The following is a 13,866-nucleotide window of genomic DNA, read 5'->3' as shown; positions in this document are numbered from 1 at the left end:
ATTGTAATCTAAAATGATTCAACCTACAGGATTTATTTTATTTATTTTTAACCTACCTTTATTTACGTGATTGTTGGTGTTGTTTGCCCTGCAAAAACTGCCATTTATTGCTTACCTGGTTAGGTAGGTGTCACTTTCCTACTTCTGGTTATTCTTTTGTGTCCCTCTGCTTTTCGAAGTGACCATTTGTTTTGTACCAGCATCTGACACACTGAGGTGCATATCCCCAAATGAAAATATCTGCCTATGTTAGTTGTAGCAAATCTTTCAAAACATTGGTAACCTTGGATCAAATAATTCTGATGGTTTTTTTACCTTAAATTACATTAAACTAAACCTTCACAGAATCACAGAATCATCCTGGCTGGAAAAGACCTTGAAGATCATCAAGTCCAACCGTAACCTAAATCCACCAACCATAACCTTATCTACCCGTTCAGTGCTTAAATCATGTCACATCTATATTTCTTTTAAACACTTCCAGGGATCGTGACTACACCACCTCCCTAGGCAGCCTGTTCCACTGTCCAACCACTTTACCAACTCTTTTGGTAAAGAAATTCTTTCCAATATCCAGTCTGAACCTCCCCTGGTGCTGCTTCAGGCCATTTCCTCTTGTCATTATTCACTTGAGAGAAGAGGCCAACTCCCACCTCCCTACAGCCTCCTCTCAGGTAGCTGTAGAGAGCAATGAGGTCTCCCCTCAGCCTCCTCTTCTTCAAACTAAACAATCCCAGTTCCCTCAGCCTCTCCTCATAGGACTTCTTCTCCAGACCTTTCACCAGCTTGGCAGCTCTTCTCTGGACATGCTCCAGGAACCTGACATCCATCCTGTAGTGAGGGGCCCAGAACTGGATATGTTTTGCATAAAAACTTCACTTATATCAAGTGACATCACATCAAGGAGGAACTTGATGGCCTTATCTTATGTAAAATTAAGTATAAAGTAATTTATTGTTACTGGCTCTTTGATAATGCTAATACAGCCCAGTTCTGCATACATATATGCACCTCCAGAAACACAGCTTATGGTGGTTTATAGTTCAGTACATTTTGTTCTGTCATACTGGTCTCAGTGAGGCTAACACAGCTAAATAATGCAAAGGTTAGCTGTTGATAAAATATGTTAGTATTTAGTAAGTTAGCATTTAGTAAGTTCATTTAGCGTGTGTGAAGTTAAACAATCAGAATAAAGAATGATCCACCAGGCCATATCTGAGGTTTTTAATTTTACCAGCAAAACTGAGAAATGTAGGAAACTTCTTTTCAGTATTAGCTGGTCTGAAGTGATCAGGGACAAAAATGTGGGCAAGACTTCAGTTTTCTTGAAGTTAAATTTATAAAAACATACAGAAAACACTTAAAACATGCAGAAAGTACAGGGTTCCACATGATTTAATGAATAACATCTCTGATGCAAGTTTATTAATAATTTTCTTTAAGGAGGATTTTGAAAGCCATCAGCATACTGTGGAGTATGTAGAGGAGGAACATGGATTGTGCAGCACTGAAAACTGTATCTTGAGAGACAGAAAGAGCAGGAGTAAACAAGAATTGTCAGAAGTAAAGCTTGATCTGAATTTTACAAAGGAAATTAAAAAAAAAAAAGAAGACATAAAAGCAGCCAAACAAAAAGAACCCCAAAGCAATTGTAGGTGCACATATGCAGAGAAGAAAAAGAAATGAAATGTGGTGCTGTTCAGTAGGGCTGGTATTACAGATAATATAGTAATGTTATTGAAATTAATCTCAGAGTTGTATGATAATAAACTTAACATTAGGCAGCAGTGTGCTCTTGCAATCCAGAAAGCCAACTGTATCTTGAGCTGCATCAAAAGAAGCTTGGCCCACAGTTCAAGGGAGATGATTGTCCCCCTCAGCTCCACTCTCAGGAGACCCCACCTGGATGCTGTGTCCAGTTCGAGAGATCCCAATATGGGAAGGACACAGAACTCCTGCAGTGAGTCGAAAGGAGAGCCATGAAGACGATCAGAAGGTTGGAGCACCTCTTCTATGAGGAAAGGCTGAGCTGGGGTTGTTAGCCTGGAGGATGCTCTGGGTAGACCTTTTAGAGGACTTCCAGTACTTGAAGGGGCTACAGGGAAGCTGGGGAGGGACATTTACAAGGGCATGTAGTGATAGGACAAGGGGTAATGCTTTTAAGCTGCAAGAGGGTAGATTTAGATTAGATATTAGGAAGAAATTCTTCACTGTAAGGGTGATGACACACTGGAACAGGTTGCCCAGAGAATTTGTGGATGCTCCCTCTCTGGGACTGTTCAAGGCCAGGCTGGATTGGGTTTTGAGCAACCTGTTCTAGTGGGAGGTGTCCCTGCCCATGCAGGGGAATTGGAACTAGGTCATCTTTAAGGTCCCTTCCAACCCAAACTGTTATATGGTTCCTTTATAATATAGGTTAGATAGAAGCTCTGGAAATCTTCCAGCCCACTGCCTTGCTCAAGGCAAGGCCAGCTTTGGCCAACAAGGGCTTGCTTAAACCGTTGCTCAGTCCAGTTTTGAAAATCTCCAAAGATGGAGATTTGCAGCCTTTATGAGAAATCTGCTCTAATGTTTGACCTCATTGTGAAGAGCTTTTCTCTGATCTCTGATTGGAATTTCCCTTGTTGCAACAAGTTTCTGTTGCTTCTCAACTTATCATTCTGGACTTTTAAGAAGATTCTGGCTTTTTCTTCCTTTTAGCCTCCTTCTAAGCGGTTATCTGCAGCAATACAACTTCAGCCTCTTCTTCTTATGTCTGGACAAGTCCATTTCTTTCAGCCTTTCCTTCTATGAAAGAGCTACCTTGCCATAACCATCTTGATTGCTTTCTACTCAAGTTGCCCCAGTATATAAATGGCTTTCTCATAATGCAGAGTCCAAAACCAAACAAACATCTTTTGGTGCAGTCTCAGAAGACCTAAATAGAGTGGAAGAATGACTTTACTCAACCAGCTGGCCCTTTTTATAATTCAGCCAGCTCTGCTATTGGCCTTGCTTGCAGCAAGGGTGCACTGCTGAGTTGCATTCTGTCCAGGGAGACCACCAGGTATTTTTTGACAAAGCTGATTTCTCCCACTTGGACCACAGGCTATACCCCTGCATTCCATCCAAGTGCAAGATTTTGCTTTTTCCTTTGCAGAAGTTAATGAGTTTCTATTGATTTGTAAATCCAGTCTGCGAGGTCTTTTTGAATAGCAGCCCTGCTCCTCAGGGTGTGAATTCCTTTATCCAGTTTGTTATAATCTGCAACATCCAGGCTGTTAATGAGTGTATGGAACTGTATTTGCCCCAGGTATCAGCCTCTGAAGGATACTGCTGGCAGTTGGACTTTGTACTAGTGATCCCAAGCAATTCAAACCTTTTGTCACCCACCGTATTGTTTGCTTACACAGTCCCTATCTGCCCAGTTTGGCCGTGAAGATACTGTGGGATACATGCAGATTCCATTATGGTTTACCTTGGTTGTGAAAAAATTGAATTGGGAGCATACACAGGATTTCTGCTAATGGAGGAAAATCTACAGCTAAGGAGAAAGATGAACTCAATGAGCTTTATGTACTGAGAAGGAAAGGAGACACCAAGAATAAGAAAAAAATTGCATCTTGAACCACAAATCCCACCAAAAGTAGTTTTAATAACTCTGTCAAATCTAAGTGATATTGTGTAGTTGTTTAACCACTGCTCACTTCCCACAGACACAGACACAGACACCATGAGAGCATCAGGAGTTACCCAGGCTGCCATCATCATCTGAGCACTATTTTGAGCATTATTCCCTGATGCAGAACAAATTTAAAGCTATCAGTGATTACATATAAAGAGGTTATAAGAGAAAAAGAATAAAATAATTCTTTACTTACCATATGTAAATGATGCCTTACTTATTTGGTATCTGACATTGAAAACAGAACATTTAGGAACAAAGAAAGTTTGAGAGGAATCACCTTGTTATGATGTTTCATGGGAGGTGACAACAGTGAACAGCTCTAGGGAAACAGAGAAATGGTAACGTGTGAGTACATTAAAGGTTGTATTAAATAGAAGTTACAGGTGGGAATTACAGCTAGAGAATTCCTGGTGGAGGTTACTGGTAGAGTTTTACACTCATTGTGAGAAAAGAAGATGTTTCTCTCTAGAAAACTTACTGCACTATTGAAGGGAACTTTATGTGGATGACACACTTTTCTGTTGCTTTTTGCCTCTATTTTTTACAAGTATATATAGATAGAGCAAGACCAGTTTGTTACCATTTTCACAGTGTTTTTCTCCGTACACAAGTCCGGTTGGATATAGAGCAGGGGAAAACGGGTCCCTCAAGGGGAAACAAGATTAAGATAGACGTAAATCGGGTTGTGAAAACATTCAAGTAAACTTTCACCCAGGATAATCTCCGTGAGACAAAACACATTTTGAATCATACCCTGTTGGTACTTGAAGGTGCAGAAGAGGTCTGGCTGAAAAAATAGAAAAATATGAAGATAATATACTATATCAATATAGAAAATTTCTAATTTCTAACTATGCAGAGCTTAACTGTTAAGTAGGGGGTTTTTAAATTTTTTTCATCTTTTTTTTCCCCTTTTTTTCCTTTTTCCCTTGAAATTGAGGTCTATCACATCCTTGCAGAATTCTGGCTAGATCACTCAGACTTGAATTAAAGTGTTAAGGAGCTGGGTTGGGGCATGGGACTAGTGAGTATGTCAGAACTGGTGAGCTGACTTTTGTGAAGTTCACCTGAACAGAAGCAGGGAGGTTGTGCTCTAAAATCTATGAAAGAGAGATATGCCAATAACATTCACTGCATAGGACTGTGGTTGACATGGTTAAAAGATTTGGCATCTGAAACGAGGTAGGTGCAACATAGATCAGCAGGGGGAGAAAAATATTAAAATTTGACTCTAAAATTATAAAGAATATGAGATGCTTAGGAAACTTGGTATGTGTTTTTACTGTTGGGTAAACCTGGAAACTGGTTCATACAGGAAGCTTCAAAACAGGCAGAAATACGTTTACCACTCAAGGGAAGTGCTGTGTCAGCAAATGAGATAAGGAAGATCCTACTTTTAGAAACGGGTATCACAACTTTGTTGTGGTTTTGACAATGTGGCTAACAGCATGATTGAAAGTTGCTCAGAAGTTCTTCAGCCAATTAGCATTATCTTTTCATTATTAAATCAGTAACAGCTTGTAGATTTAATTATCCCATTTTCATTTCTAGGGCTAGTACTTCATATTGACAGACAGCAATGCATACAGTAAGTTTTATGTGGCGAGGAAGGTGATGTTTTATAGTGAAGGTAAAAAGCTCTTTTGGAATGGAGTGCTATGCCTTAATTGGATTCTACATCATCAGGATTTTAATGAATTTGATTAAGGGCTTGATTATGCTATTTGTTTCTCCAGAGCCCTTGCAGAGTCAAGGAAGAGCTACAAATGGAAAGCTTGCAAGGCAAGATCCTGGCATGAGAGAGTATTAAGGAAATCTTAATCCTAGAAAGCAGACACAGAGCCTCTATGTTTAACTCAGTATTAAAATTAGATATTTTTAATGACTTTCCGGGTTATTAAAAGCAGCATTATCCATGTAGTAGAAGTTACTGGCTTTGCTCTAATTGCTTGGTAGCTAAGTCCATCAAAGTGAAGGGTTATTGTTTCATTTCACCAGAGTCAGATTATTAGAGATGGTGATTGTACAGCTGCCATAACTGTTAGAGGTTTTCATCAAAAACAGCCTATGAGCAACGAATGGTAAACTTAAAGATTTTTAAAAGGCTTTTGCATGTGCAGAACTAATTGTGCTAACTGGGGACAGCAGTATAAATAACCAGATATAGGAAGGAACTAGATCTCTGACTCTTAAGGATGGCATCAGGACTTGAGAGCTTCATGTAATTTACTGAGACAGTTTATTTTTGAAGAGGAAAAATGGCAAATCAATATGCATTTGATTTCAAATGTATTGATTTCAGATTTTCCTTTAGATCTTAGTTAAGTAAGCTTTTTCCTCAGTGACCTTCCTTTATTCTGAGAATGTGGAACTTTTGAAAAGAAGTAGAAGGGAAGGAATAGTTTTTGTTAGCATTTTATGTCTATATTTTCAAAGATTGTGTGTGAAAAATGTGTTGGAAGTAAGTTATCTTGGAATTAAAGTGTATAACTACCCGTTTCTTTATGTGAGCATTAAGAAGTCTGTAAGGAACATATTCCATTTAAATCATACAAGTGAACACTAAGAAGAAGCCAAGTAATGCCTAATGTTATAAGGAGTCTTGTTTTCCATTTCTGTGCTGAAATGTCCTTCAGATGATTCTACTGTTGGAAAGGTTAGGCATTGTTAATACAACATAATGTTTGTAGTATTGACATTCTCTCACTGAATGGCTGCACAATTCATACTTGAAAAACTATGTCAGGGCCCCAGTAATTTAAGGTGATCTGGGTTTATACTATATTCTAAGACTGACCAATTATATGCATATTTAATATTCAGTGAAGGTGAATATATGGCTTTACAAAGTATAAAAACATTACTAATGTGTATTTGCTCTTTTCTGTAACAGCCAATGCATCTTCTTTGTGTCTCAATGCCAAATAAATGCTATATCTTAGTCTCATAGTAAACTGTCTTGCATATTTATATGCTGCAAAAGTTTCTTGTGTCTCATAATAACTCTACAAGTTAAAATTGAAACGTTTTCTTCGTGTATTTGGGTAAGCATTTGAGACTCAAGAATTGCTGTGAAGATTACAAGAAAGCTAGGTGATTTTTTTTTCTTATATAAACATTTGCCCAAAGGTTCCAAATTATTTGCTTTATCAACCCAAGTTGATTAAGTGTTTTGGCTAGGAAAGGGTTTTATGACTGAATTCACAAAAAATGCTCTCGTTTCTTACCTAAGATCTTATACACCAGTTAGCCAAGAAGATAACCACCAGTTTATCAATAAAGCCTACTATATTTATGAATTAAATCAGTACAGATTGGGGGTTTTCCAGATATTCCTGCCAAGATGATGAAAGAAATGAGGTAACATATTAGTATTCAGATTCAACTAATCTATTTTACATCATGGAATGACTTCATATTGAAAAGGCAGTATCATTGCCTCCCACTGACTACAGTGAAAATTCTGAAGTATTAGGGAATGCAGCTTTACATATATAAATCAAAATTATCCTGGGGAAAATAGCATTCTATGATACAGATCCTGGCTGCACCTTGGAGTGATGTGCCTCAAATAAGAACAGTGGAGGTGATCATCATTGCAAGTATTTACAATGCAAAACACACCAAAATGATATCACTCTTTTAGTTGAAAGTTACTCTGCTGATTTGTTGGGTTTTTTTTATCTTCTGGTGTATTTAAGTAAAATAAAGGTGTCAAACCTATTTTGCTTGTTGTGGAGGACATGAGCAGAGATACCAAAGGCATCTGTGTACGAAAGTGGTGTTTCTCCCTCTGTTAGAAGGCTGAAAGATTTTTTGTCAAAGTGAAATAAAAAATTTCTTTCTCTAACAATAACATTAAGAGTGTGAAAAAGCATAGCTGATATTTACCGCTTTTCATGATGTCTAATTTTTGCTATGCCTGGCAAGCTGAGGATGGCAAGTTTCTGAGTAGGCAGGCACATGTAGGCTGCAATTGAGGTTGCTGTTTCATAAGGGGCTTCTCAGTTGGGCCAATCTTCTAAGAATAAAGTTTCCATTTTTATTCTACATGCCATGCTGGCTTTCAGTTTGCCTTATCATGGATTTGTGAGGGGATGTGAGCAGTCACGTTCTCCTTATTATTTGAGGTAGAGAAGAAAGGCTGTTTCCTTCTAGCTGCCCTTATTTCTTTTTGGACAACAAAAGTCTGTCCATCTTGATGAATCTGAATCTATAAACAAGGTTGTAGTCTCTGATGGTGATCTGCAATAAGGTCTGTGGAGTTACTGTATGACTCTGCTGCTAAGATTTGGTTAGCACACCTTGCCTTGGTCAGATTTTCCTGAGAAAGAAGTAATTACCTCCTCTGTATTATTCTGCAGTCAGTACCGGCTGGTAAAGAGAAATAAATATGCGGAATGGTAGAGTAACCTTGTATAACATGACAAGTGATCACTCTGTGTTTATGGGAATGTCTTAAGACCTTTCTAAATTGTAATGACTAGCTGTTACTTGTATTGTGTGCTGGAAGAGAAGGGAAAGCCTGTGGATAATCTGAGATACCAGGGTCTGAAAGAGAGCCCATCTATCTAAGATGCTACTGATAATACAGTGATCTGTAGGAGATGATAAAGTGCTATTTGAATACATGGAGCTACATAAGTATGTTCATGTTCTCCATGAACAGCAAACATGAGAATTTAATTGGATTATATTATCAGGGGAGCCCACTTAAACCTTCCTTGGTAAATTTGTACCTCTTAGTTTGTTTCTACCAGTTTCCTGTTTGGAGAGATGTCTGAAAATATATTTCTGGATTTGTTTGTGATTTAAAGTTTAGGGACCTGGGGAAGCAATATCCACAGGAATCGTAAAAGTTAGAATGAGAAGTGGAGATATATGTAGCAATGGTAGCAGAAGCAAAACCAAGATGAATTTGGCTTGTAGATAGGGGTGATGATAGGAAGATTGAAAGACAAGGTAGACATGAGCCAAAAAGTGACAAATCTGTCATTAGGTGCAACTTCAAGCATTTTCAGAAACGACAGTGTGCTTTTGTACAGCTCTAATTTACTTGTGTCACTGAATTTAACAGCAGAGAAATGAAGATGAAAATAGGAGAAATTCTACTCATTACTTAATCTGCCTTTTACTTCGTGTATTGAAGGAAGTTTTTATTTAACGTTGAGGGAAACACTTTTTTTTTATCTCCCAAAGGTCCATGGTTGCTTTCAATGTCAACTGAGATTCAGGTGACAAATATTCAAGACTTTTTTGTGCTACATCGTGTCTGCTTGCTGGGGTAAACTTACTGATTTTAGAAGAAACATAGAGTGAAATAGAAGTATGAGAGGCAGAGCTCAGACCTAGGAAAAATATGATCTGTCTACTGCAATGAAAGTCTAAACAAGTTGTCTAGTCTCAAATTGTAACTATAGAAATACTTTTAATACTCCAAAGCTCTTTCATTCAAAGTGTAATTTATCATAGAAATGGCTACTAATGGGCTTACAGCTGTATTTTCATTACAGGTAAGGGGAAGATAAAAATGACAGTTATTTGTACAAGTCTGATTGTCTTATGACTAGAAGCAGTGTTTATTCACATTGCCTTCTCCACACCTTTCTGGAAACCTGTTGCTGGTCTGATATTTGACCATTTCTTGTTGTTGGAAGTACACGTCAGATACCTGGCCGATCATGACTGCCTACAGTTTTGGACATCCTGTCTTTCACTATTAAAAAATGCAAGCAAAATCACTTGCTATGCTACAGTATGAAAATCATCGCTGGAGAAATGGATTATAAACATTCCTCTAGCATTGAAATGCTTTTCTACTCTGAATTAATATCTTGATTTAAAAAAGGTCTTGATATCATATCTAAAGAGCATTGGTCTACTTTAGAAATATATGTTTGTGCATATGTGCTCGTGTCAAGATGTTTGTGTATATGTGCGTGTGTGTGTGTGTAAGAGGAGGATACGCACTAATAAGATGGCTCTTACCCAAGACTTGATAGAAGATCCCTTTTAAAATACTTATTTGTTTCCTTGAGGTTTAGACCATCCCTGCTATTGTAGCAGGCCTGTGTGTGCCACTCAGAATGCAGATGTGTCCAGATCTCTGCTTCTGGCAAAGGGAGTTTGTGTTTTACACATATTCAGGCACATACTTATGCTTCTTGCTTAAGCATTTTCTGCATGGCACCAGCCTCACTCCACTTGTCAAAACCATGATCTTTTCACTGCAGAACTTAAACTGCAGTAGTAATGAAGGTTAGAATTGCATGAGGAATAGACTGGCTTTACTGAAATGGCAGGTATCTATCATTCTAGATACTAGTGCATGCAAACTGTCATTGTCCCATGAATTGCAGTTGTCCCAGCCTGTTCCTGGCTGATACAAGCTACAGTTTCTGAACAAGACTTTGATCTCTGTTAAACTGGAATAATTCACAGGAATTAATAGGAAGTCCTTCTAATTTACATCTGTAGAACTGAAGTAAAAATCTGACCCACTGCACATGTTGCAGTAGAAGAAAATAAAGCAAACCAAACCAAACAAAATTGTCAGTGAATAATGAAAATATTCTTCCACATATGAACTTTGTGCCTTACTTTTCCATTTTTCATGTTGGGGAAAAGGGTTTTCTTCATAGCAAGTCAAAGCAAAATGAAGAAAACCATGATTCTGTATTTCCAGAGTTGTTTATACATGTGGGAATGAAAACTTTAAATTTTTATCTCTTGTTAGAATAATATTTTAGCAGTTTAAGCATTTTAATTAAGCATTAAGCATTAAGTACCAGGTTCTTCTAAATCCATGTTTAACTGTCCCAGAGAACACCTGTTTGTAGCTGATGAGAGCTGTCAAGCTCAGAGGTGGCTGCCTGGCATTTGCTTCATTATACTTAAGATTCTGTATCATGGCAGTTTCTTTATAAGGCTACACCTCTTATCCTTCTATCAGTTTTTTGCCTCCTCCCTAGTGTGTGATGCTGCTGTGTAGTCTGCTCTTATGCTCGAGCACTCTGCGTGTTTCTTTGCCTAACATGAATATTTCTCCGTAGTTGTCAAAACAGCTCAGGTCTCTGCCTTGTGCCCTTGTACTCAGCTTCTACATAGTCCTGTAGGGGGGGAAGCAGAAACAAATATAGTACAGTTGAAAAGTCTAATGATTAGGCAGGTTGATGAGCAACTAGCTGATACTGTGAAAAGAGGCTTATTACAATGAACATATTGCTGACTCTCTTCCTTTCCTGTGTCAAGCAGTAGGGGTAGGGTACATTTCTTTATGAAAAGAAGTGTAACCAAACTATTAAGCATGGACTAAAGATTTGCTTCAGATGAGTTATGATATCATAGTTCATAGTACTCTTTCCAAAACATCATGAATTTTATCAGTTATTATGATATGTAGAAGATCTGCAGCAGAGGTTCTTCAGAGAGTTACTTTAGGCTGCAGATTCTGCTAACTATGAAAATATAAAAAATATCAAACAGATGCTTCCAGGTGAACAGTATTGTTCTGTGGTTATCTGTCTATATAACAGCCAAATGGTGAACAGAGACTAGGCGAAGCGAAAGTCCTCCTGTATGCTGGGAATCCTGGAGGAGACCAAATCCCATGGACAGTAGCAGGACAGGATCTGATACCAAATATGCAGGAAAATGAAAGCACCAGCCAGATGAATTGCTGTGTCTTTCTTTTTGGGGTTGTAACATATGGGGAGGAATATGATTGCAACACAACTGAGTTTTCTGGGTATCTGCTTATAGAATACTACAGTGTGTCTCTGCAGGAAAAGGATTTGTCCCAATGTACTCCTTTTCAGCATCGCCTCAAGCTTCTCCAGGGGAGGTTTAGGTTGGATATTAGGAAGCACTTCCTTGTGGAGAGGGTGATTAGACATTGGAATGGACTGCCCAGGGAAGTGGTGGAGGCACCATCCCTGGAGGTGTTCAAAGAAAGGCTGGATGTGGCACTTAGTGCCATGGTCTGGCTGATGTGGTGGTGTTAGGTCATAGGCTGGACTTGATGATCTCATAGGTTGGTCTCCCTATTCAAGATCATGATAATGAATTTCAGCCATAATTGGGCCTTTACAGTAACATTTTTAATATTACGTGGAATTTTAATCCACAGAACATAAAGATCAGATTTATCCCTGTATGTTGCTTCTCTCCATAGTTACAAATGTTTGTCAAGATGTTTCTTCTTAATATAGTTATGATAAAACCAGAATATTTTATTACTGTTGTGTGTGATTGACCTTTTGGTGATTTTTCTCTCAAGTTCCCCTATACAAATATACACATATACAGTGGTGATGCAGAGACTGAATTTTTATTCTGGTAAAAATTGAAAAATATTTTATTATAAAATATGTGTGTATTTGCAAATGCTGAATTTCTGGTCCATATGTTGCCACTGCACGTGCACAAGTTCGGGAGAAATTCTTTGCAAGGTTTACTTTGCTTCCTACCCCTTGTCTGCCTACCAGTCTCTTCAAGGCAAGCAGGCATCAGGCTGCATTCTCTCATACATCTCTACAAGGCAAACAGGCAACATTGCCTAGTGTCTATTTGCTTTTCTATCCAGATATAAAATTAATACTGTGCAGGGCTATACCACTTGCACTTTTGAGAAACCTAGTCAAGGGCAAGATACTCTTTCACAAAGCTGCAAAATAGGGAAGAACATGTTGCTTCACCTGTGAGGTTTGGCCAGGCACTCAGGTAGGAAACACCTTGGATGCAGTGGTCCTCGTAGATCCCCATTGCTCTTTGATGTGGTTGTTTCACCAGCAGCTGTTGAAACAGGTGGAGTATGTTGAATGCAGTGTGTCTTTAAGCAAGAAACCACAAACTGCAGGTCCATGAAGCCTTTTTTTGCACAGTGAAGTGAGTAAAGTGGTGTTTTTGTGTCTTAAGTCCCAGCCAGTATGCACTATGAAGTATCTTGCCATTACTAGTAGGAGTCATGGCAACACATGACATGCATGATAAGCCCTAACAGCAGGGGATGCATAGAGCACACAATTCCAGAAATCCCCCGTGATATTTTCCTTCTATAGACACCTGTTGTTACTGTGTTGGAAGACAATTGAGAGCAGAGCTGTTAAAAAAAAATAGGAGAGTTGAAAATCGTTTCCACTGGAAAATATTGTTTACTCAGGCTATTTTGTTGTCAAATATGTTTTGATTTTAATGAAATATCTTAGTTCAACTTTTATAGAGTGAAGAGTTTCCAGCTGCTGTTATTAAATGACTTTTTCTTTCAAAATGCAATTTATGTTAGGGGGTTTTTAAAAATAGAATAAATCAAAACAAAATATTTTATATGTTGACGTAAAACATTTGGTTCTCAGTAATTAAAAACACTTTTGAAAACAAACATTTTAGCTTTCCATCCTTATTTGGGACATGTCTCCCTCCTTTTCTCTTATCCTGAAATGCTATAAAGCTTCCATTGGAGGGAAAAAAAAAAACACCCCATACTTACTGCCTTTTTTAGCTTGCTTAAGTGCTTATGAACCTATCTTTTCCTTTACTGACCTTTTGATCCCTTTTTCAGATTGAGGTAAACTCTTTGGTCCATCTTCATTATTCTTATGATCTCACCCAGATTACAGAAGAAAAAGAATAGTTAGGCATCATAGTGGAATGACTGATTCTGTAATTCTAGGAATAGAGCATGAAGACTGGGGAAAAGGGGGAGCAAAGACAGAGACCTTTGCGAAGAGAAGCATAGGCTGATGCAGAACAAAGTAGGATTAAGTAAGGAAAAGTGATGTGTGCACTGAAGGTTCTTTAAGGTGAGGCCACATAGCATACGTGGAGGAATGGGACTAGAAGAAGAATGCTAAGAAAGGGATGATGTAGACAAAGTTATGGATAGATTATCTGGGAAGCCTGCTCCTCACTCCAAAGAAATCTTCTGGTAGGAGGCAGGGCAGAGGAAATACCTGTCTTGCTAAAGAATAAGGCAAGAATGGAAAAATGTTCACTCCAGAAGTTCTGTGACAAAAGGACCTTATGGTGTCTGGGTTATTACTGGAGTATCAGAAATCCACAAGGCTAAAAATGATGGTAGCGCTTCTTCTGTAATTGCTGGGGAAAGATCACACCCACTCATTCTCCCCAGAGGGCATTCTGGATTCAAGCTTTGGTAATGCATACTGAACAGCATCTCTGAATAAGATGTTTTGCATGAA

At 38.3% G+C, this 13,866-nt stretch overlaps 1 protein-coding gene across 2 annotated transcripts in view; it reads left to right on the top strand.

Annotated features, from left to right (window-relative positions):
- Window positions 1–13,866, top strand: part of ANO2 (anoctamin 2) — a 171,077-nt gene that overhangs the window by 104,489 nt on the left and 52,722 nt on the right. The window contains exon 14 of one of the 2 annotated variants that reach the window (XM_051625894.1): window positions 4,438–4,448. The exons of the other annotated variant lie outside the window; for it this stretch is intronic. Coding sequence (XP_051481854.1) covers window positions 4,438–4,448 — 11 coding nt within the window. The remainder of the gene's footprint in view (window positions 1–4,437; window positions 4,449–13,866) is intronic. 2 annotated transcript variants of the gene reach the window in all.

The sequence above is a fragment of the Apus apus genome, chromosome 1 (genome assembly GCF_020740795.1).
Source record: "Apus apus isolate bApuApu2 chromosome 1, bApuApu2.pri.cur, whole genome shotgun sequence".
NCBI lineage: Eukaryota > Metazoa > Chordata > Aves > Apodiformes > Apodidae > Apus > Apus apus.
Note: the sequence above shows the minus strand (reverse complement) of the source record. Positions and strands in the feature narration are given on the sequence as shown.